The 23,364-nt window shown below is 46.8% G+C and overlaps 3 protein-coding genes and 1 pseudogene across 10 annotated transcripts; 2 read left to right on the top strand and 2 right to left on the bottom strand.

Annotated features, from left to right (window-relative positions):
• Positions 1-2,110: 2,110 nt before the first annotated feature.
• On the top strand, positions 2,111-6,530 carry LOC136542282 (protein SUPPRESSOR OF FRI 4-like). Of its 7 annotated transcripts, none has more exons than XR_010780641.1 (8): positions 2,111-2,506; positions 3,133-3,230; positions 3,566-3,686; positions 3,809-4,221; positions 4,574-4,689; positions 4,794-5,826; positions 5,901-5,988; positions 6,099-6,530. XR_010780641.1 is itself a non-coding variant. In XM_066534644.1 (7 exons), exons 1-7 carry the CDS (start codon positions 2,316-2,318, stop codon positions 6,168-6,170), a joined length of 1,065 nt encoding a protein of 354 aa, XP_066390741.1. In that variant the 5' UTR covers positions 2,111-2,315; the 3' UTR covers positions 6,171-6,530. The 7 variants fall into 7 exon arrangements, 2 of the variants coding, with proteins under 2 accessions (XP_066390741.1, XP_066390740.1); XR_010780642.1 differs by having other exon boundaries at positions 5,901-6,007; XR_010780638.1 differs by having other exon boundaries at positions 5,901-6,530.
• Positions 6,531-6,855: 325 nt separating this feature from the next.
• Positions 6,856-9,474, top strand: LOC136546740 (extensin-like). 2 transcript variants are annotated; one of them, XM_066538712.1, is made up of 3 exons: positions 6,856-7,521; positions 7,746-9,170; positions 9,291-9,399. In XM_066538712.1, exons 1-3 carry the CDS (start codon positions 7,401-7,403, stop codon positions 9,302-9,304), a joined length of 1,560 nt encoding a protein of 519 aa, XP_066394809.1. In that variant the 5' UTR covers positions 6,856-7,400; the 3' UTR covers positions 9,305-9,399. The 2 variants fall into 2 exon arrangements, with proteins under 2 accessions (XP_066394809.1, XP_066394808.1); XM_066538711.1 differs by having other exon boundaries at positions 6,858-7,521; positions 9,335-9,474.
• A 19-nt stretch (positions 9,475-9,493) lies between these two features.
• Positions 9,494-12,363, bottom strand: LOC136546741 (uncharacterized). Its single transcript, XM_066538713.1, has 8 exons — positions 12,081-12,363; positions 11,812-11,961; positions 11,228-11,404; positions 11,036-11,124; positions 10,871-10,935; positions 10,651-10,753; positions 10,101-10,211; positions 9,494-9,976 (listed from the first exon to the last, which is right to left on the bottom strand). Exons 1-8 carry the CDS (start codon positions 12,226-12,228, stop codon positions 9,848-9,850), a joined length of 972 nt encoding a protein of 323 aa, XP_066394810.1. The 5' UTR covers positions 12,229-12,363; the 3' UTR covers positions 9,494-9,847.
• A 2,697-nt stretch (positions 12,364-15,060) lies between these two features.
• LOC136546739 (uncharacterized) lies at positions 15,061-18,398 on the bottom strand (annotated as a pseudogene).
• Positions 18,399-23,364: the final 4,966 nt, after the last annotated feature.

Here is a 23,364-nt window from a genome sequence, read left to right as displayed (position 1 = left end):
CACTGATCTGCACAACCAATTGAGATCATTCGCCTGAAGATATTGGGAGGAGAACCTAGGTGTAGTACACCATCAACTGTAATGCCATCATCTCAAAGACAATGCAGCTCCTCCTGAGCCCTTGCAACCATCTCACTAAATGAAGGTCTATCATTGAATAACACATGCACGCTTTGCATGTCAACAAACTCAACATATCCATAGCGATCGCTTTCAACGGTGTCTCCATGATATATGGTCACTAGGTTGTCCATCTAGTTTAAATATGCAACGAAACACATGTTCTTTAGTTCAAATTAGACGATAGATAGTACCTAACAAGTACTTTCTAACTACAAACTAAGTAAATAAGATAATAACTACGTATATATATACAGTGTACTCACTAAATAGCTAGATCATATTTAGTTAACTAAATATGTAACTACATATCTAAGTAGCTATCTAACTATATCTATGTACCAATGTATCTATGTTTCTATCTATCTATATATATATCTCACTAGACCACTAACTAAATCAACTACCCGAGTCATCACATTAATTAGTAAATAACAAATGCCAACTAAGTAGGTACATTGCATATTCATAATTTTTGCCTTTCCAACGACTGATCCACGGACGTTGACGGAGTCGCAGCGGAAGATGGGCGTGGGTCAGGTCGACGATCCAGGTTGGCGGTGGCACGGCCGGCCGCTGCAGGTGGCGGGGTCCGCGGTGGCGCGCGGCGAGTCCGGCTCGACGGGCACGGGAGGCACGACGGCCGCGGCCGAGGCCAGTGGTGGAGGGCGGTAAGGCGGGGCGAGGCCAAGGTGAGGAGAGGGCGTGGCGCGGGCGCAGGAACCGGCGAGGGGACCGGGGCCCGGGCGGAGGGGCGCTGGCCGCAGCGCGGGCTGCCAGCCACAGGCAACGCGCGTGGTCGGGGGGCGGTGCGGCCGCAGGGCGCGACGCTCCTGCACGTCGAGGCGCGACAGCAGCGGGGCGCGGGCCGTTCACGGTGGCGCGTCGCGGGGCGGCCTCAAGGCGTGGGCGCGTCACGGGCAAGGGCGGGCGGTGGAGGCGCGGGCGCGGGCGGCGGCGGCGGCGACGCTCGGCTCTGCTAGGGCGAGAGAGGGAGAGGAAGAGAGGGGCGGGGCCCATAGGTAATAAAGGCTCGGCACCAGTCGGCGAGAGAGGGAGAGGAAGAGAGTGACTGGCGCCGAGCTCCCTGCCATGTCACCCTCCGCGTTCGCGTCGAGCCCAAGAGCTCAGCGCCAGCATCAATGGCGCCGAGCTAAGGGTCCATATTCTGAAATCTTTCCTCCAGGGGTCTATTTGTGAGAAACTTTCAAAAAAGAGCTAAAATGTAAAAAATTCGGGTTCGATTCCAACCAGAGGCACCCTTTCCACAAAGGTAGTGTGTGTTTTAGACCCATCCACGCAGCTAGACATTCCGCTTCTTCAGCCGGCTTGCATAGTTGATCGCTTGACCATCCAAAGAATAACCTCGCCCATATGGTTCCTTGTAATGAAACCAAGGCCGGCATGACCGGAGAGGGGGTCGAAACCTGCATCCACATTTAGTTTTATCCAATCGGGGAAGGTGGCGACCAAGGAACTTTATCTTTTATGTCATACCGAGGAACAGAGTAGTGTTCTACATGCCCTGTATTACTGATTTCTTTGCCCTTTCCAAGTGCTGGCAGATTGTTGTTTGGTTTCATCAGAGCGATATAATTCTGAAGGAATTCTACTGAAGCAGATATATGACTTTCTCTTTTCCCGAAGATGATATCATTTTCTGAGGTGCCAGGTTCTCCAAAAAAGAAGATCAATTTAGCTCTTGCCTCTTTGTTGACAGTATTTAAAAGGACTAGTGTCCATTCTGGTCCTGTGTAATTAAACAGAGCCTCCTCAGGAGGTCCCAAAACTAGACTAGAAAGGCATTTAACTTTTTTATATAATCATCATCAGAAATGTAAGGATTTTTCTCTCAAGAGCCGCACCATAAAAATGATAGGAAAAGCTCACGTGCTGCCCCACACGTCAGGTCCCGTAACCGACCGGGACCCCACCCTCCGCATGATATTTGCAAACAACCCCTCTCCAATTTCGCACCGACCGACCCACACCAACCAAGCCCGCACGAGCCGAGAGCCGAGAGCCGAGAGCCGAGACCGAGACGTCTCGCCCTCGCCTTCTTCCTCCCCTCCCTGACCGCTGCCGCCCGCAACTTCTCGCCGAAACCCTAACCTACCTTAGACCCCGACGCGCCGCCGCCCGCCACCGCCCAAGGGAGGGAGGGAGAGGGGGACTCACACATCGAAGGGCGTCCGATGGGGAAGAAGAAGAAGCGCGTCGACAAGGTCTTCTGCTACTACTGCGACCGCGAGTTCGACGACGAGAAGATCCTCGTCCAGCACCAGAAGGCCAAGCACTTCAAGTGCCACGTCTGCCACAAGAAGCTCTCTACCGCCTCGGGCATGTCCATACACGTCCTCCAGGTCCACAAGGAGTCCGTGACCAAGTGAGAACTGCCTCCCCGTCCCCCTCTTCTGCTCTTCCCCTCCTCGATCTGCGCCCGCCTCGATCCGGCGCGGCTGATTAGATAGGGGAGCTAGCTCTGCTAATCCCCAGCACGCCGCCCCATAACGGTGCTGCGTAGCTTGTTTTGATCTATTGGTATCCCCTTGTTGTTGGCGGGGTGTAGTGTAGTGGATGGATTGCACGTGCGCCTTACTGACAGTTGAATTTTGAAAAAAAATAACGTCTGTGCATCCAGAAATTCCTAGTATTATTACGATATTAATGCTTGTCAGCTATCCCTTTTAACTTTTATTATGGCCTGAGAGGCTTCTTACCGAGAAAGGTAGAGTGTGATTCTGGAACCTGGATGATATGCTTGTGTTAGGATCCCATCATGCTCATGGTTTTCATGATTGAATACTTGTGAGCATAGGGTGTTATACTTTGATGTTTTGCTTGTTTTATTGATTAATGTCATATTTCATTCTAGCGTGTTGTTATTTATGAATATGCTAGTGTGTTGGTATATATCGATTAATTGCTACTCTGACAACAGTGCAGTTCTATTTTCAAGTACAACCTTTGCACTGGTAACAATTCTAACCTGTTACTTATTTTTTGCTACAGGGTTCCTAATGCAAAGCCTGATAGGGAATCAACAGAGATAGAGATATTTGGAATGCAGGGAATTCCTGCACATGTATTGGCTGCTCATTACGGAGAAGGTATGGCGATTTCTCTGCTGTAAAATGTTTCCTTACGTTTTTGGATGACCGGAGAGTGCTGAAAACTGTGATGAATCTAGAAGGGCACCGTTTCTGTAGTTTAATTTTTTTTCATAGTAGCAGTTGTTTTGTTCTCCTTACCACTAGGAAATCACTACAAATTGTACGTTTCTGGACTACCCTAGCTGCATATAAGGCTCAGATAGAGAAAATATAATTAAATTATACATGCACGGGAAATAAATTGAATTTAAGAGCTGAACTTGCTATTATGTATCATTCCAGAAAGAGCATTATAAATTTTCCCCTTCACCTGACATCTGTTTCACGTGCAGAGGAGGATCCTTCAGCAAAGGTAGCCAAAGTAGAAGTGCCACAGGTAAGGCCTGTTATTATGCCTAATTCGCTAGGCATGGCATTTCCTCCGCGACCAGCTTATGGTGTGGCACCTCCAATGTATGGTCTCTATTTCCTCCTGCCTACTTGCACCAATTTAATGTTTCTGTTCCCCATTCTGTATGTAACCATTGTGTGCACTCACTTTGGAAATGTTCTAAATCTTTCACATTTGCTGGCAGCTATAATCCTGCACTTAATCCTTTGATGGCTCGGCCTCCAATTTGGCCTGGTCCACCAGCACAAGCTTGGTATCCGCAACAACCAGCATATCCACAACAACCAGCAGTTTCAGTTGCTCCAGTGGTTGCTGGGCTCCCGCCACAACAGCCACTATTTCCTATTCAGAATGTGCCTACTCCTATGACATCAGCACCTGCTAATGTACTTCAAACATCGTTTCCTATGGCCCCTCCAGGAGTACCTTCACCTGTTGCTCCTCAGGTTTCCCAGCCTTTGTTTCCTGTTAACACTTCAGCTGTCAATGGAGCTGCAAATTCCCCATTTTTAGCATCTGTGGCACCTGGAACCATCCCGGCAAGTTCTCCAGCAGCAGTTGGTGCTGCAGGAATTGGATATGGAGCCAACAACCAAGGTATGTTGATCTTAAAACCATTCCTATGTCAATGCACTGCAATGTGGTATATTTTCATTTGTTGTCTGCAAATATTGTGACTTCCACCCAGGGATTGTTGAATTTGTGCAGAAGAAATAAAAAATGAACATAAATATGTTCCTATGTTATCTTAAAATGCCTTTGATTTTTCTGTTCCTGAAAGAAAAATTAGTTCAACAGCAAATGTACTTTATGTTGTCCTTGTTACTTTATAATTTCGATATTGTCATTTGAGACTTAAGGTGAATGATGCTTGTCTATCTCGTATGTGTTTTTGCCCATGGTGCAAGGTATGCTCTCAGTAAACTTACATGTGCATCCATCTGCTCAGGCACTGGAGGTCCAGCAGTTGGATCTGCACCTGCAGTGTCCAACAATAAGGCGTCCGGTGCCCAACCAGCTACGAATGAGGTCTATCTGGTGTGGGATGATGAAGCAATGTCAATGGTATGCTTCTAACTGGTATCTCTTGGTCTTTTAGGTTACTTGTGCTTTTGGTGCATTATGGTGATATATGACTGAAATGTGAATAATCTCAAATGCTTCTGTAGGAGGAAAGAAGGTTGGCGTTACCCAAGTATCAGGTGCATGATGAAACTAGCCAGGTAAGTTGTGTTTTTTATGTTTCTACTATTATTGTAGTTTCTCAAACAGAAGGGGGTTCAATTGCTCAATCTGCAGTTGCTGAGCAATAGTGAGATGGTATTTTGACGCGTCCAACCAATTCTTACCTATGCATGATTGTATCTTCTTTGGTGCTGTACTCATATGGGCAGTTCATTGTAGGGGTAGTAGGATGATTTCTAATATTAGGTTGTTGCAGAATTCAAAGGCATTTTTGTTATCCTGAACATGGACTTTGAGCGGCTGCCTTCATTGTTTGTTTTGGCCCAACATGCTTGGGATCATAGATTTTGTGTTCTGGAGTGGTGGTGGCTCACCTCAGTTTGTTGCATTTAGACATTTAGTGATGCTATGAACCATGCATTTTGCGTTATATACTTGTGCATAAGGAGTGAGCAAACATCTTGGAAGGTTTTTGCTACTCTTGATTTGTTTGTGATATATGAACTTGCCCATTTCTTTTCATTGGTATCTGCTATGGACATAATTGATGCATTTGATAATATAAACAATTCTTTTTAGCCAATTACTTAAATGCAAATTAAAACAGTACCTCACAACCAATTCTCTTGTGTTCCATACTTCCATGTATACAATTGCCCCTTTCATTTTTCACTTTAAATTTTTAGCACGCTCACAATGTACTGAATTGTGAACTTGTCAATGACTCGAGGGCATGTAATTCTTGAATGTTTTAGGGGAAATATGAAATAGTCTCATCCAGTCATAGCATATGTGAGTCTGAGACGGTTCATATTCTATGCCACTTTTTTACATTTTCACAATGTCTCTGTTGTGTCGATTGGTCACCTATATCCTGCTGATTTCGCGCACATCAGGAGTTCCAAGTAGGTATTTACATCGTTCTTCCTAGTAAGTTTTCTATAATCTGACTAATTTCGTGGTGCTATGCTAATGGCTTGAGGGTTATCGACCAAGCCCTGGACAGCTGGCAAATATGTATGTATTTAATTTCAATTGAAGCATTAATTTTATTCATTGCCAATTCACTGCATGCAAATATGGGTTTGTAGCAAAACTAGGTGGCTGAGGTTCTGCCAATACGGTAGCATTTATTGTAGCTTAAGTTTGGTCGAGAATGTGGCAAGAGTTTTGCTCCAGGTCAGCTTTCATTTGGCTAGTGAGTCTGAGATGCTCTGCTTGAATCTTTGTTCCAGAGGCACCAACCATATCTAACACCAAGTTTGTTGTTTCACAATTTCTATGAACAGATGAACTCTGTTGACGCAGCAATTGATCGAAGAATATCAGAGAGTCGGCTGGCAGGACGCATGGCCCTATGAAGAAGCTGGGCTTTGTTGGTAGATTACCCCCCTTGCAGTCACCAAAGGACTCGTCTGTGCTCGTATCGCTGTGCAGCAGTCGGTCCTGTTCATTTAGTTAGCGAATGGAGTTGCTGCAGTTAAAAGCAATGTGTTGTTTCTGACTTGGAGTGTCCAGCGTTTGTTCTTCTATGTTTCCAACAGCGAGAAGAAAATGAATTTGTAGCCCTTAGGAGTTATTTTGGTCCAATTGTCACCTCATTGGGAATCTGCTGATGAGCACAGCAATTTCTGCACGATTGCAACCTGGTGATGTGTTATTGCCAATTGAACCCTAACGGTGTGCATTGTCAGGAAAGCAAACTTAAAAATGTTACCGGATTTAATATTTTTGTCCCTACAGTATTGAGTATGATGCGATCTTGGAATATCCTTCCACTACTTTGGTTATTCGTTCTTCAACCGTTAACATGGCGGAACAATTTTTCCCCCCAGTGGCATATGCTAGTTATTTATTTGATTGATTAATGGCTCCAGGTACCTTTCAAGAATGTGAAAGTTATACATCCTAGGCCGCGTTTAGTTCGGCCCTGATTCGGCGCCGGCGGAAATCCCAGGTACTGTAGCCACACCGTTGTGTACTGTAGCATTTTGTTTTTATTTGGTAATAATTATCTCATCGTTGACTAATTAGACTCAAAACGTTCGTCTCGTAAAGTACAACCAAACTGTGCAATTAGTTTTTGATTTCGTCAACATTTAGTACTCCATGCATGTACCGCAAGTTTGATGTGACGGAGAATCTTTTTTTTACATAATGCCAAATTCTAGAATTTGGGAAACTAAACATGTGGCCCTAGAGACTCGCAGGTCACAACGTTTACACCCCGCATGCTGTGCTCAGTTCTGAGTGGGGCCTATCTTGAGTGAGACCCAAGCAAATGGAAAGGGGTAGCAAGGCCTCCCAATCTGCAGTTCTCTGGGCACGAGCACGAAGCAAGCATTTGTGCCAAGATTGCCAAAGGAGAAAAGGGCGACCGGCCGGCAGTCGAATCACTCCTTTAGGACGACGCTTTTACCCAGCCCTCGGCGAGCTACGCTTGCTCCAAAGCTCACACACGCCTCAGTCTCCGGTCACTGTTTCACTGCTCGCTTCACTCGCATCTTGCTCTGCTTTACGCTTTTTTTGTCGCCGCTGTTTAACCGGGTCTGGGGCATGGCCACTATAACAACTCCGGAGCTACGGCCGCCATGCGTCCATCCGTTGAGAGCCCCATGTACGCCATGGAGGAGAGCACCGCGTACCTGCTGCCCCCGTTGCGGCTGCTCTTCGTCTTCTTCGCCGCCTTCGCCTTCCTCGCGCAATGCGGTGGTATGTAGGCTCCATCTTCTTCTTCTTCTTCCATGCTACTGTATCTTGTTGCACTGCCTACTGTGACATGACCGTTAAAAGATTCGTTCGTTAGTATCACTCCTTGAGTAAGCAAGCTTCAGCCATTGCTTGCTCGTTCCATACGTTTTCTTCTCTTTGATTTGGTGACAAGGAGTATGGATTATCAGATGACCAGGTGACTAACAGTAAATTTGATTGGGCAGGTGCAAGAGTGCTGAGGCCAGAGAAGATGCTGCTTGGCCACTACTCTTACTACAGCACGCCGGTCATGCCTCCCTACGCCGAGGTGTTCACACCATCAAAGCCCCCTCCTCCTCCTCCCGGCTCTCCCAAATGTGTCCTCACTCCGGACGCGCCGCCGCCTCCTCCGAAGGCGACCACCGTCCCGGCGCCGGCCTTCGTCTACTCATCCCCGCCGCCACCGGAGATAGAATACCCTCCGCCGTACATCAGCCCAAGCCCGCCGCCCACGGTTGCGCCGCTCCCGCCCGTCGTTTACCCAAGCCCACCAGAAGTCACTCCTAGCCCACCAGAGGTCGCGCCGTATCCCAGTCCCAGCCCACCCGAAATCTCACCGAGCCCGCCAGAGATATCACCGAGCCCGCCCGAAATCTCACCTAGCCCACCAGAGATATCACCGACCCCACCAGAGATCGCGCCGAGCCCACCGCCCACGGTTACGCCGCTCCCGCCCATCATTTACCCAAGCCCACCAGAAGTCACGCCCAGCCCACCAGAGGTCGCTCCATATCCTAGCCCACCTGAAATCTCGCCGAGCCCACCAGAGATCACGCCAAGCCCACCGGAGAGCTCACCGAGCCCGCCGGAAATCGCACCGAGTCCACCGGAGATCTCACCGAACCCAACGCCGCCGAGCATTGTGCCGAGCCCACCGGAGTACGCGCCAGAGCCACCAACCTACGTCCCAGGCCCGCCGGAGTACGCGCCAGAGCCACCAACCTACGTCCCAAGCCCGCCGGAGTACGCACCGGAGCCACCAACCTACGTCCCAAGCCCGCCGGAGTACGCACCGGAGCCACCGACCTACGTGCCGAGCCCACCGGCGTACAACGCGCCGGAGCCGCCGACGTACGTGCCGAGCCCGCCAATCTACTCGCCGTATCCGCCCGGGATCATCCCCAGCCCTCCGGAGTACGCGCCGGAACCGCCTGGGATCGTCCCGAGCCCGCCGGAGTACGCGCCGGAACCACCTGGGTCCGTCCCGAGCCCGCCGGAGTACGCGCCGGAGCCGCCGGCGGTCGTGCCTGGCCCGCCAGAGTTCGCGACGGAGCCGCCGGGGGCCCCGGCCGTCCCCTCCCCGGGAGGCGGCTTCCTGCCGCCGGTGGTGTTCCCGCCCCCGTTCGCGACGCCGTCGCCGGGGACGACGGGCTCGGAGTGGTGCGTGGCGAAGCCGTCGGTGCCGGGCCCCATCGTGCAGCAGGCCATGGACTACGCCTGCGGCTCGGGGGTGGACTGCGACTCGATCCTGCCGTCGGGCCTGTGCTTCCGGCCGAACACCATGCTGGCGCATGCCTCCTTCGCCTTCAACAGCCACTGGCAGCGCACCAAGGCCAACGGCGCCACCTGCGACTTCGGCGGCACCGCCATGCTCATCCCCAAGGACCCCAGTAAGTCATCTCCTACTCCAACGTTGTTCAGTAATCAGTAGTACACCGTACTAGATAATTACTTCTACTTGCAATGCATATGTGCGTCTAAATTCAATAACAAATTCACAAATTCTTCAGCTCAATGCATGTAATGTAAAACATGTATGCATTCTCCTTTTCAGGCTATGGTGGCTGCCACTACATTTTGATGTGATCAGGCCAGTCCCACCTACAAGGCAGCGACTGCACTGTTCCTGTGACAATTTCTTTACCTATCAACTGTGGCCTAAAGCCCTGAAAAGCTTTCGAAGTAGGATAAAACATTTACTGAAGATCCGACGAACTAGAGGTACATGCTGTTCTGATGTTACTGAAGGAACTTGCAGTGGATCACTGATTTTGTATAGGGTATAAAAGACTCCATCAGCCATCCATTCCATCCTATTTAGACAGAGTCTTCTAACACCCTTTTTTTGGTACTTCTTATTGTTTTGTATTATTCTGATGAATAAGGTATGTAATATCATAGTGGTAAATAAGTCCTTGATGAAGGTACAGCTAATTATAACTAGTGTGCAGTGGGAAGTGTTTTATTGTCTCATCTGATAGTTTTAACAGCCTACTGATTTTGTTTCTCCAGGGCACATAACAAACTCACTTCTCTTGAACACACTGTCACTAGTTTTAGCCCTGAATCAGGCTGGGGCTTCATTAGAAGAAGCGAACGCCTGCAGAACATAAACTGGATCGCCAACCTTGATGATCTTTCCTTTGCACTTACCTGATAGAGATTCCTTGCAGACTAAATTCTGCCCAAAGTACACCTAGAAAAATCAATAAAAACGTTCCGTTGTCAGCGATCCTGCACCTTAGCAACTTCCAAGGCCACAGACAATTCCTTAACAGACTAAGCAGATAATATGAGGATGGGCTGCATAAGACAAATACCTGTCGTTTATTTTTGTGGCTTGGACGAAGCACTTGGTCGGACCGAAATGTCAGTAGAGTTTCAGTTGGTTCAGTGCCAGGTATTCCATTCTCTTGATTAATGGTTGGCACCTGAATTAGCCAACACAATAGCTAAGCAAATGATAATTTTGTATGTATTGGCTTGCTGAAGTAAACAAGCACATCACTGTATGATTTGTATCCATTTTGTCAATTCTATGTTCCAGGAAAAGAACATCACTGCAACAAATTATTTTTCATTTTTATAATGGTCACTTCAAGTCCACAAATAATAAATAAACTAATAACCGTACTAAAGTCTACAGCTAGGATAAATCGACTTACAGGATAAGTACTTAATAGACAATGATGAGACATTAAAGTTGATCAGTATTAGATTATAACACAAGTAAGTAGTTAAACATCAAACCATACAGCCAGCTTGTTGAACAACTAATTTATTTTCATCAGCTATCATGTTCCCTTTCAGATATAAACTGCATGATCACCTTTGAAGCTAGAAGAGTAGCAATCCGAGGGGGTATCTTACCTTGCAGCGGTTGCATAACTTCACACCTAGGAATGTTAGGTTGTTTATCTTTATGGTTTTCCACAGGTCCTCTGAGTATGGGTGGCATCCATCCACTAAAATACTGTCAAAAGGAATCAGCTTAGTAAGAAGGTAAGGACACAAGTAGTAAGCAACTAACTGTAGAAAAAAAAAATCTACTCAGGAAACATAACTACAGGTGCACAATCGTGATGCTCACTTTGGTCTGAAGCGGTTCATTGGTACAGGTTCTTTAAGAATCTCATTTAGTGCATCCAGTGAGCCCTGCAGTACAACGAAATGTGCATTATGAGGTGCAAGTTTTGTGTTTGGCAACATTCACACAGGGCATTTGTCACAAAACCGAATAGAAGTATGAAGTGACCTGAGAGGCTATCAGAAATGGGAAGCAATCGGTAAACGTGATCTTGTAACCTTGGGCGAAATCTGGATCGGTTGGTCTAGTTTCCGATGCTGTAACAAACGCAGCAAAACAAGCGTTGTCCATAAGCAACAGAGAAGATCATGTAACCGTGCAAACCTATTCCAGGGGAAATGACGAAATGTATGTCTGAACCTTCTTTGAAGCGCACTAGTCGACTTGGCTTCCTAAAGTAAGTTGAGAACCATTCGGCCGCTTCAGCCCCTTCGTCATATGCAGAGCCAGACCACTCCCACACAGAGACGTCGTCGATTGTGGTGTGTTCCGCTGCTAGAGGTATCTTCAGCGTGTCCATTCCGGGTGCTCTGATAACTGCAAGATTTTGAGAAGTGGGAATAAGAATTGTCTTTCGGAGTGTCCTCTGAAACAGAAACATAGAAACCAAAGTGCAAATCGTGCACATCCTGAGGCTGTGCTTGCCATGTCATATCCATGAGCGGATGAGCCGATAAATTCTTGGGAAGCATGTAACAGAGCAAGAACCTTTTCCAGCACATGAATGCTAACAATTGCTGATCGATCAGCATGAATTCCCAATGAAGAGCGAGAGGCACTGAAATTGGTACATGAACAAATGGCAAGGGAAAGTAGCTGCAGAATCTGCTCTCCCTTTTGGCATCAATAATCAATTGGTTCCATTCAGGTTGTACAGTTAATTCCATTACAGGTAGCAAAATGGCGCGGAGAGAATAATCAGAAATGAATCCAACGAACAATACCCATGTGGTCGTCGGGCGTGGGCTGCCAGTCCTCGGCGAAGGCCTCCAGCGGCAGCTCCACCTGGACCAGAGCGAGCTTGGGCTCCACCCTCTGGGTGTATGCTCTCCCTTTGGCGTTCACCACCACCCACTGCCGATCCCACCGGAACCCTGCCGACGGAACATCAGATTAGACACACGGGCATCGTCCCAGGGAGGAAAAGAACGCCATGGATGGAGGATGGAGGATGGAGAAGAGCAGGTCGCGGAGCGGAGGCACGGTATGGCACCAGTGGGGGCGATGGGTGCCTGTGGCACGGCGAGGCCCCTGCAGGACTTGATGGGGTATATGAAGATAGACTTGACAGTCGCCGCCGGCTCCCCGCCGCCGCCGCCTAGGAGGGAGGAGAGGAAGGAGGCGGCCTTCTCCATGGCCATGGCTTGGAGCTGCCTCGGTGGAGTGGAAGATGGCGTGAGTACTGAGTAGTACTCGCGGAGTGTACTGACTGGCTGGTAGTGAAGCAGTGCTGCGGCAGCGGCAGATGACGAGGGAGCTGATGAAACCTACCCCTGCCTGGCTGCCTGACAGGCATGGGCGTGGCGGCATTTGTTTTGCTCGGCTACTAAACGATAAAAATGTGTAGCATTTTTTTAAACGCTAAACAACAACTTAGTGTTTTACCCGGATTTCACACGCGATTTTACAGCCGCTGGATCCGAGTGTGGAGGGACGCGGATGGCTAGATCTCCCCCTGCCGCTGTTGCCTTCTTCCTCCCTGCACCCGTGCCCGCCGTATTCTTCTCAGCTTCGGCGTGGCGGCTAGGGTTCCGACAAGCTCTTCCTCTCTTTCTTCTCTCACTCTGGTGTGTATAGAAGGGGCCGGCCGAGGGAGGTAGGTAGGCCAGACGGTGGGGATGGTGGCCGGGCGGTCTAGGGTGCTGGCGGTGGTATCGGCGGTCAGGCCAGGTCGGAGCGGGAGAGGCTCGCCGGAGCTGGAGAAGATGGCGACAGTGGGAGAGGGGAAGGAGCCGACCGCCGCGGGCGCTAGGGTTCGCCAGAGCGGGCGGTGGTCGGCGGCGGGGGTGACGAGGAGGAGAAGGGCAGGGTGCTCGACGGCGAGGGAGGGAGCGGCGGAGGAGGGGCGCGGACGGCTGGATCTGCGAGGAGGCCTACCCGATCCGCCATGGCTGCCGCCGGAGCTCAGCAAGGGTGGGGGGCACGGGCACAGGGGGAGGGGGGGGGGGCGAGCATGTGGGGATGAAGTCGAGTGTGGGAGAGGAGAGAAACACTTGGTTTTTGTATAGACAAACTCTCTTTTTTATGAAAAAGGTAAATAAAGGAGTACCCCGAGTCGCCGGTCGAGAATACGCCCGGTCAGACAAGGAGCGTCTATCTTTTTTTTTGCGAATCTATATTTTAAATTATTGACGAGTCAATCATTTTTAAATTTAATCAAATATATGTAAAAATTATTAATATTTATGGTATATAATAAGTATCAATAGTTAATTATGAAATATGTTTTAATATTAAAAATATAGATATAATTATTACTAATATTTTTTCTATTTTTATAAATTTAATTAAATTTGAAGTTTGATCTACACAAAATCCTAGATGATCCGAGTATCAGTTAAATAAGATAAGATGGTGTGGTCAGTCATCAATGTCACTGATGAAGTCGACATTCCTTAGGGCTCCTCTAATGTGGTTTCCAATTTTACTAAAGAGAAAAACATTATTATTTGATAAAGACCTAGAGCGAGTTTTATACACACTTTAAGATCATGTAAGGCTTTTATACTGTGCTATCCATATTATAATTTATATGCTATTAAAGAAGTTTGCCCGACCTGTGGCTTTCGCGGTGACGCATCAATAGGCTGTCCACATCCTCGGCTACACCGCTTACACGACACAAGGGGTGGGTAGATGACAACACCAATAACATTCAGAGAAAAAAAAATAGCGGGCTTGTGTCTTGATGCGTCAAAATGCTTTCGAGTCGGTGACGCCTGGCTGGGCAGCATCCCACGCTCCAGGACAAAAGCCCACTATTTTTGTTGAAGTTCAGATTTTAGGGCCTCTTTTGGCAGGACCAGGATCCCGTGCAGTACCTACTAGTACTGCAAGTTAAGCAGTGAAGCATCTCAGCCCTCCAAAGAAGCATCAAAGGCTAGGATGAAAGACCATTTTCTCTCTCAGTTTTTTCTCCCCCTTGTGTTATCGATCTCTTTTTTTTTTTTAGAAAGCACAGTCAGCACAGAAAGAGTGGCGCTATTTATGAGTCACCAGAAGTGCCAAACTCAAGTACAAAAATATAAAAATATACCACTACGGTGTATATATGTTGAAAAATACAAAAAATTACCTAGAACAACTAAATCTCAAAAATAATTTTGATCCATTCAAATAATTTCTCAATATACAAGCTTAAGTGAAAATAGAATTATTTTTCCCAAGTGGTTTTACCTAAAGTCATTTTTTGGTGGAATAATTTTCGAAAAATCGTTCTACCAATAGATGACTTCGTATTACTAGCAAACATGGCCGAGCATGAGAACAACACGGACACGGTGGTGTCAGCTTGGAAGAATGCGGCAGCATGACGACCCTAGGTCTTGTTTAGATTGCAAGTTTTTTCACTCTTTCTTCATCACATCAAATCTTTAGACACATACATAGAGTATTAAATGTAGATAAAAAAATAACTAATTACACAGTTTGATTGTAAATTACGAGACGAATCTTTTGAGCCTAGTTAGGCTATGATTGGACAATAATTGTCAAATACAAATGAAAGTGCTACAGTGCCAAATACTGATTCCTAACCTCAATCTAAACAAGACCCAAGGAGGAGGCGTAGACTGCTTCATCTGCTGCTCGTGGGACAAAAAAAAAAGCTGCGGTACTATTATTCCCTCCGTCCACAAATAATTGCATGTCTTATTTTTCGAAGAGTCAAACTCTTTTAACTTTAAACAGGTATATAGAAAATACTATCAATGTTTATATTTTCAAATAAATCTATTATGAAAGTATATTCTAATATCAATCTAATAATATTTGTTACACATCATAAATATGATTACTTTTTTATGTACACTTAGTCAAAGTTAGAATGGTTTGACTACCTAAAAAACGAGACGTGCAATTATTTGTGGACGGAGGGAGTATATATATATTTGAGCTTTAGTTGCTCTAGATATATTTTTGTATTTTTCAAAATATATGCTCCATAGTGTTTATTTCTGTAATTTTCATACTTGACTTGAGTTTTTACACTGTCGGTGACTCACAAAAATAATGCCAACCCTCTTATGCTGAGTACTCCATCCCTCCAAAAAGTGAGATCGATAGCACGTGGGGGAGGGAAAATGAGAAAGAAAAAAGGTCTTTCATCCTAGCCTTTGATGCTTCCTTGGAGGGCTTAGATGCTTCTACTGCTTAACTTGCAGTAGTAGTAGCTACTGCATGCGATCCTGGTCCCTTTTGGCACGGATTCGAACGGCTCCACTCTCATCTGCAAATCCACTGTTGAGCACTGTTTACTGAAGTCAGATTTCTCTCTCTACTTCCTCTCCCTGTCACAGATTCGGTACGAGCTGGTGAAGGAAAAAAAAAAAAAAAAAAAGCTCCTACCAGCTCGGTAAGAGGGAGAAGGAGAGAGAAATCTGGCATGAGTGAACGGTGACCTCCAGTAGATTTGCATGTAGGAGCTGGAGCCGGTAGGATCCGTGTCAAAGAGGCTCTTATTCATAGAGGAAACCTATACTCTAAAATTAATGATTTTAGAAATCGATTTTAGCGACGTCCTAGCCCAAAGACACTCTAGAAACTAATGATTTTAGCGAGCTCAGACGCTGTCCAGCACAAACACAGTGATTTCTCTCTTTTGTTTGTCACAATACTCCTATTGAGTTACCGCCGATATCTCGTGTTTTGCTCGACTCCATAAAAGGTAATCATCTGAACTTCTTTGAGTAGTACATCAGTATGATCCGTATTGGGTAAGCACAGCTGTTGATACCGACAATTCCCCCAAACAGTTCATGGTCTCTGCACGCTCAACATAGAACAAGTAGCTGTTACATAGCCGGCCCTGATTCAGTCACTCAGGCTGGCACTTCATCAGACGAAGAGAACGACTGTGTAACATAAACCGGATCACCGACCTTGGCGATCCTTCCTTTGCTATTCAGTGACAGATATTCCCTGCAGACTGCATTTTGCCCAAAGTACACCTAGGGCCTGTTTAGATGGCGAAAAATTTGACAAAATAACACTGTAGCAGTTTCGTTGTTATTTGACAATTAGTGTCCAATCATAGTCTAATTAGGCTTAAAAGATTCGTCTCGTGGATTTCGTCTAAACTGTGTAATTAGTTTTATTTTTTATTTATATTTAATACTTCATGCATGCGTCCAAAGATTCGATGTGACGGGAAATCTTGAAAAATTTGGCATTTTGGGAGGAAACTAAACTGGACCCTAGAAAAATCGAGAAAAGCATGAGTTCCAATGATTTAGGCCATTATGAATCTATTTCGCCACCATTTGGAGTACCAAGTTCCACAGATAAGATGCAAGCAACAGTCACCTGCCGTTTGTTTTTGTGGCTAGGAATTAGCACTTCACCAGACCGATATGTCTGCAGAGTCTCAGTTGGTTCAGTAGGGCTAGGTATTCCAGTGTCTTGATTAATTGTAGGCACCTGAATCGGCCAGCACAAAGTGAATAGTTAAGATTTTTTTTCCTATCCATACTGGCTTGCTGAAGTTAACAGTGCACATCATAGTACTGAATTTATTTGGTTTCAATGTCCCTGGAAATTATAGTTTCCATGAATTATATGACAATTTATGAAGATTACTTCATGAGCAGAACTAAGCTGACTAACCATTGTAAACTACCAATTAACTTTATTATCAGTTTATCACATAAATCTAACCACACAGCAAAGAACATATTTGAAATCAGATCCTGGGACCCTTGAAATCAGATCCTGGGACCCTGGCCTTGTATTTTTACCTTGCTAACGGCCACATAACTTCACACCTTGAAATGTTAACTTGTTTATCTTCACTGATTTCCACAGATCCTCTGCATATGGGTGGCACCCCTCCACTAAAATACTGTCGAAAGAAATTACTCTTGTAAGAACTAAAGCGAGCACAACAATTACACTATTGGCAGGTGAAAGCTCCCGCTAAGCAACTGTAGTTGTTATTATCAACCACAAGTCCACGACCACAATAACCAACCCAAAATAAGTCATTCAGAAAGTAGTCAAACACAAGCGCACAGTATGCGCAGCTCACTTTGGTCTGAAGCGGTTAATTGGTATAGGCTCTTTGAGTATCTCATTTAGTGCATCCAATGAGCCCTGAAAACAGCTTTGCATTAGGTAAAGATTTTTGTTTAGCAACATTTGCAGATAGCATTTATCTGAAAACCATGGAATATATGCAAGACAACACCTGAGAGACTATCAGATAAGGGAAGCCATCAGAAAACATGGTTTTGTAACCCCGTGCGTAGTCAGGGTCAGTCAGCCTAGTTTCCGAATCTGTTAAAACATATAGTAAAATCAATGTTCTCCACAAGTAATGCAGAAGATCTCATCTAGCAATATATTCCAGGTAAATGGAAAGGCATGTAAGAAACAAAAGGTGTGCACCTTCGTTAAAGCGCACCAGTCGAGTTGGGCACCCCAAAAAAGTGGAAAACCATTCAGCTGCTTCAGGTCCTTCATCATAAGCAGAGCCAGCCCACTCCCACACAGAGACATCATTGATCGTGGCACATTCCACAGAAAGAGGGATCTTCGGTGGTTCCATTCCAGGTGCTCTGATAACTGCACCATGTAGTGGGTTGAACATAAATCGCAACTTTAGAACAGTTCTCTGAAAACAAATAAAATGGCTCATTGGCTCACACTGCTTGACCAATAACCAATTAACTGGCAACAAGAGGAATACTTGAATTATTAGAAAGGTAACAGGACATCTCACAAGTAAAATTAGCCATAGTTTCTGTTCTCATTTTTTTGCATAGACGTTTCAATTTCAGGCAGCAAGGTCGTAGTACAATTTCTTCTACTAATGTTGTGCGGTGATTTCTTTAAAAAAATATTTGTTGTTACAATTGGCAGAATAATTGCAGTCACACAGAGAGAATCAGAGAAATGAGCAGCAATCCAACGAACAATACCCATGTGGTCGTCGGGCGTGGATTGCCAGTCCTCGTCAAAGGTCTCCGGCGGCAACTGGACCTCAACCAGAGCAAGCCTGGCTCCACCCTCTGCGTGTATGCTCTCCCTTTGGAGTTGACGAGCATCCACTGGAGATCCCACCTGAACCCTGCTTGCCAAGATTTTATATTTCAAGCCAAGTGAGGGAAAAACGCATCTTTTCGAGCGAGGGAGCGAAGAGGGCGCGGCGGATGGAACAGGAGCAGCTAGCAGAGGCGAGGTACCAGTGGCGGTGATGGGGGCTTGGGGCACGGACATCCCCCTACACGAGGACGGACTTCACCGTTGCTACCGGTGCCCCGGAGCCGCCGCCGCCGCCGAGGAGCGAGGAGAGGAATGAGGCGGCCCTCTCCATTGGGCTGCGCGGCACGGCAGGCGCAGCAGAGTGCTGCAGGCAAGTGCAGTTGCAGTGGAGGTCAAAGAGATCAGCTCCGCTGTCGTAGACGAGAAGATTTCTTTGCAGTCGCAATCGCAACACGTCAACGTCAAGGCTTGAGCGGTTGAGGTTCAGCCTTGTGCTGCGCAGCGCGTGTCTTATTCGCCTCGTGCATTTGTTAGTTTATATTGATGGGATTTGCTAACGTTGAGGCGTCTGATTTTTCTCCACCTTTCATGTGACGATTCACAGCCGTCAGATCTTCACCGTGTGGCTGGAGTAGCTCGCGCACTATTCTTCTTCTTCGTGTTGTGTCCGCACGCTTTCTTCGTCCTTGCCTTTGCGGCGCAAACGAGACCCTACCGTGCCCGCGCGACCACCTTCTTCCCCTCTCCCCTCTCGTCGCCGCTATCTTCTCTAACTCCAGCGAGCACGGCCGCGACACCAACACCCTAGCCTGACCCCCGCCGCCTCCACTGCAGCCAGGACCCGAAGCCGCCTGCCCCCGTCCCCACCGCCTGGCCTGCCCACCAGATTTAGAGAGGAAAGTGGGGGGAGAGGCCAGAAAGGGAGGCCGTCGTCGTCGTCGTCTTCGTCTCTGGTGGGGTGCGGCTACGCGCGTGCGTGGGGTTGCGGTAGTAGCGCAGGCGCGATCGGGCGTAGGCCACGGGTGTCGCAGGCACGGGAAACATGTTTATTTATTCTCGTTTCCTTTTTATTAAAACGGAGGCACTAGCACCCAGACGTCCGACCCCAGCAGCGCGTCCGGACGCAGCTACCCACCCATAGAGCCTGTTCGAAACGAGCAACTCACCTCGGCCTTTCCATAGCGCCTGCCCGTCCACAAGCGTAGCGCGTGCTGGCCCTCAGCCTGCCCCGTCTGCAGCCCTCAGTACGTCGCGCGCCACATCTCCTGGCACTAGCGCCCCTTCCGCAGGCCCCCCGGCTCGTCACGCCCCATCTCCTGGTGCCTGGGCCGTGCCTTCACGACTCTCTAAACATATCTCTAAAACATGAAACACTTGCAACATAAAAACATTTGATGCAACATACGTCTGAAAGAGATAAAATATTTGAAACATATGCATGCAATATATGTGTGAAACATATGCAACATTCAGATTAAACACTCATGAAAACACTTACTACAACATAAAATTGAAACATTTAGAACATATTGTTGCAACGTATGTGTAAAACATATGCAACATTCAGATTAGAACGCTTGCAACGTATGTCTGGAATAGATGAAACGTTATGAACAAACGCTTGCAACATGCCTCTGAAACAATTGCAACATATGCAACATGTGCAAACATCCCCAATCTACTTTTGCAACATCCATATAAAACAATTGCAACATGTAACACCCTCGGTGTTACGCCTTACACCAACTACTAAAACATGTCAAGAGCATCATATTTATGTGATAATGCATGTGATAAAATGTGTAGATAAATTTTTTATAACTTAAAATGATCAATAAAAATGTTAAATGAAAGTTGATTCAATAACTCATGTATATCAAGTTGGGTTGAAAATCAATTTTTATTAAGCAAAAATACTATAAAACATGTGTGTGATACTTAAATAAAGTTTAAAGTATAAACTTTATAGATGACAATGCAACTTTTGCTGTAGAGAAATAACATTGCTAGCTAGTAATTCTAGTAGCTTGGAAATAGAACTTGAAATTAAATTCAGCCAGGACTTAGAAGATTCTTTAAGTTTATTGACAGCTAGACAATGCCAGGTTTGGAGATTTATTTTGTGAAATTGAGTTACGAGGTGGTGTCGTGTTTTTATCTCGGATTGGTAGCCTAATAAACCCTCTTTAGCATAGTAAAGGCAGTTTAGTGTCAACCTCAACCGTTTAGTTGCTATCGATGCTTTAAAATTCATGCACGACACCTTCTCAGGATGGCTCGCCGGGTGGACGTGGTCACCAAGCTCGGGCGCCTGGCGTCACCACGCTGGTCGTGCATGCACGTGCTGCCGCGTGTGGTCGGCTATGGCTTCCTCTGGCTTGGCTGTGGCCCGGTCGCTGCTAGCCCCGCCACGCGGAGTCGCCGCTGCTGCCGCCTGGCCCTCCCCGTGCTGCGACGGAGCCGCTGCCGGCGCCATCACCTTGTCATCGCGTCCGCACTGCTGCCCTGTCTCGCGTTGCCGCTACCGACGCCACTACAACGTTGTGCTGTGATGCCGCTCGTCTTGTCTCCACACGCACGTATGTTGTCTCGGCTGTCTCGCACGGTCGCCTCACCTTTATGGCACTGTGGCCGTGCATGCCGCTCCCCCACCTGCCTCCGCGTGTGCATGTGGTCTGGCCGCATTGTCGCCTAGCGGGTGCGCAGACGCTGCCTCGGGTGTGGCTGATCGCTTACCGCTAAGGCGAGGACGAGACAAGCTAGACCTGCTCCTCTCTCTCTGCCACTGTGATCGGCCAACCCTGCTCGCTTAATTCAGCATGGTTGAGTCACCATCGACCGATTCATCACATCCCTGACGTCTCCGTTAAGCCACCTGACCCCTCGACCCTACCCAGCCTTGAAGCAAGCACGGCCAAGCTCCAATTTAGAGTTTTCCCCGCCGCTGTGCCATTAAGGCCACGCTTGGCCATGGTTGAGGGTAGCCCTCCTACCGTTCGTCCTGAGCCAATTTGCCTACACCACTAGCTTTGCCTTGCCTCCCTCTCCACCTTGCGCATGATAGTGGAACCGCTATTGCCTCCCCATCGTCGCTGATGCGACCGTGCTGCCATGGTGCGCCGCCTCGCCCTGATCCATGGTAGCCTCTTAATGCTCACGTGCTAACCAATTAGGTCTATAGCTACCCTAGCTCATCGGAACAGTGGCGCCGTAGTCGCGGATGGCCGCGTGCCGCTGTAGCCTTCCCCATCAAGTCATGTCACCCCGCACCACCGCTTAGCGTAGTCGCTTGGGTTGGAGATGGTGCCCGTGAGCCGCTCGGGACAGGTTAACTTCACCGAGGCTGAGGAGATACAACAGGGAGATCCTATGATGGCTGGGTATGTTTACCATTGATTCCCACCCATCATATGTATTATTTGATTCTGTTGCAACACATTCATTCATGAGTATGGAGTTTGCACAAAGGCACAATATATCTACTATGGCTATTCCTATTGTCTATAGAATCAGAACCCTGGGTGTGCAATTGTGTGTTAAAACTCGGACGGACACAGTGAGGCTTGTGCTAGCCACTCACTCTTATTGTCTCTAGTTCATGGTGCTGCCTACGTAAGGCATAGATGCAATTATGAGAATGAACTGGTTGAGAAACTATGGGGTAGTCTTGAACCTTAGACAAAGAATTGTTGAGTTGAAGCTTCCTTCTTCTGAGGATAGAATGTCTCTCCTTATGCCTTTAGTTTCCGCCCTACCAGTTATTGCTCATACTGAAGCTTCTCCTGATCTTGCGTCTATTCATGTGGTTTGTGAGTTTCTGGATGTCTTTCCTGAAGATCTAACTAGGTTACCACCGGATAGGGATGTGGAGTTTTCCATTGAGTTAGAACCTAGAACTGCTCCTATTTTGTGGCGTCCTTACCGCATGGCTCCAAAAGAATTGGCCGAGATAAAGAAACAGTTAGAGGAATTGTTGGAAAAGGGATTCATCCATCCAAGTTCTTCACCATGGGGTTGCCCAGCTATTTTTGTAAAGAAGAAGGACGACACTCTTCGAATGTGTGTGGATTATCGCCCTCTCAATGTGGAAACTATTAAGAACAAGTATCCTTTACCTCGTATTGATACTTTGTTCGATCAGTTGGCTAGTGCCAAGGTGTTTTCAAAGATTGATATTCGTTCTGGGTATCACCAAATTAAGATCCGGCCACAAGATATACCAAAGACAACTTTCTCTACTAGGTATGACCTCTATGAATACCTAGTTATGTCTTTTGGTCTCACCAATGCTCCTGCATTCTTCATGTATCTCATGAATTTAGTCTTCATGCTGGAGTTAGACAAGTTTATAGTGGCGTTCATTGATGACATATTGATATATTCTAAGAACAATGAAAAGCATGCACAATATCTTCACATAGTCCTGACTCAATTGCGGGAACAAAAGTTGTATGTCAAATTCATGAAGTGTGAGTTTTGGTTGGATCGAGTGCAGTTTTTGGGACATGTCCTCACACCTGAAGGCATCTCTGTGGATCCTGGCAAGGTGCATGATGTGTTTAATTGAAAATCTCCAAAGTCAGTGTATCAGATTCGTCAGTTCCTTGGTCTTGCTGGTTATTATCGGTGCTTCATCCCTAAGTTTTCTAAGGTAGCTCAACTAATGACCAAGTTACTCTAGAAGGATGTCAAGTTTGTATGGAGTCCAGATTGTGAAGAAGCTTTCCAAGCCCTGAAGAAGTTTCTTATCTCTGCTCCTATTCTTGCCCAACCAGATATTGATAGGCCATTTGATGTGTACTATGATGCCTCTAGGACTGGACTGGGATGTGCGCTTATGCAAGACAGACGTATGATCGCTTATGCTTCATGTCAGCTGAAAAAGCATGAGTTGAATTATCCCACTCATGATTTAGAACTGGTTGCAGTTGTGCACGCACTAAAAATTTGGAGACATTACCTATTTGGAAATAAAGTGCATATCTACATGGATCACAAGAGTCTCAAATATATTTTCACTCAATACGAGTTGAATATGAGGCAACGGAGGTAGCTCAAGTTAATCAAGGATTACAATTTAGAAGTTCATTATCACCCTGGAAAAGCTAACATGGTAGCTGATGCCTTAAGTCAGAAGTCACATCAAGTTGAAGAAGAATCTTTGTCTCTCAACTATTCAGAGGTGTTAGCCCATATTGCTCTAGTCTCAGATCTACTTGAGCAAATTATTATAGAGTAAAAGCAAGATGTTTAAAAAATTCCACATATCAAGAAACTAATCGCCGAAGGGCGTGGTC

Source organism: Miscanthus floridulus, chromosome 3 (assembly GCF_019320115.1).
Source record: "Miscanthus floridulus cultivar M001 chromosome 3, ASM1932011v1, whole genome shotgun sequence".
NCBI lineage: Eukaryota > Viridiplantae > Streptophyta > Magnoliopsida > Poales > Poaceae > Miscanthus > Miscanthus floridulus.
This window is presented reverse-complemented; position numbering and strand designations above follow the sequence as displayed.

Coding starts and splice junctions, on each gene's coding strand:
- LOC136546741 (XM_066538713.1), bottom strand. CDS start 12,228: ATGGCCATGGAGAAGGCCGCCTCCTTCCTCTCCTCCCTCCTAGGCGGC. Junction 11,405..11,811: donor CACGCCCGACGACCACATGG/GTATTGTTCGTT, acceptor AAAATCTTGCAG/TTATCAGAGCACCCGGAATG. Junction 9,977..10,100: donor GCCACAAAAATAAACGACAG/GTATTTGTCTTA, acceptor TGATTTTTCTAG/GTGTACTTTGGGCAGAATTT.
- LOC136546740 (XM_066538711.1), top strand. CDS start 7,401: ATGCGTCCATCCGTTGAGAGCCCCATGTACGCCATGGAGGAGAGCACC. Junction 7,522..7,745: donor CTTCCTCGCGCAATGCGGTG/GTATGTAGGCTC, acceptor TTGATTGGGCAG/GTGCAAGAGTGCTGAGGCCA. Junction 9,171..9,334: donor GCTCATCCCCAAGGACCCCA/GTAAGTCATCTC, acceptor TCTCCTTTTCAG/GCTATGGTGGCTGCCACTAC.
- LOC136542282 (XM_066534643.1), top strand. CDS start 2,316: ATGGGGAAGAAGAAGAAGCGCGTCGACAAGGTCTTCTGCTACTACTGC. Junction 3,231..3,565: donor GGCTGCTCATTACGGAGAAG/GTATGGCGATTT, acceptor TTTCACGTGCAG/AGGAGGATCCTTCAGCAAAG. Junction 4,690..4,793: donor ATGATGAAGCAATGTCAATG/GTATGCTTCTAA, acceptor ATGCTTCTGTAG/GAGGAAAGAAGGTTGGCGTT.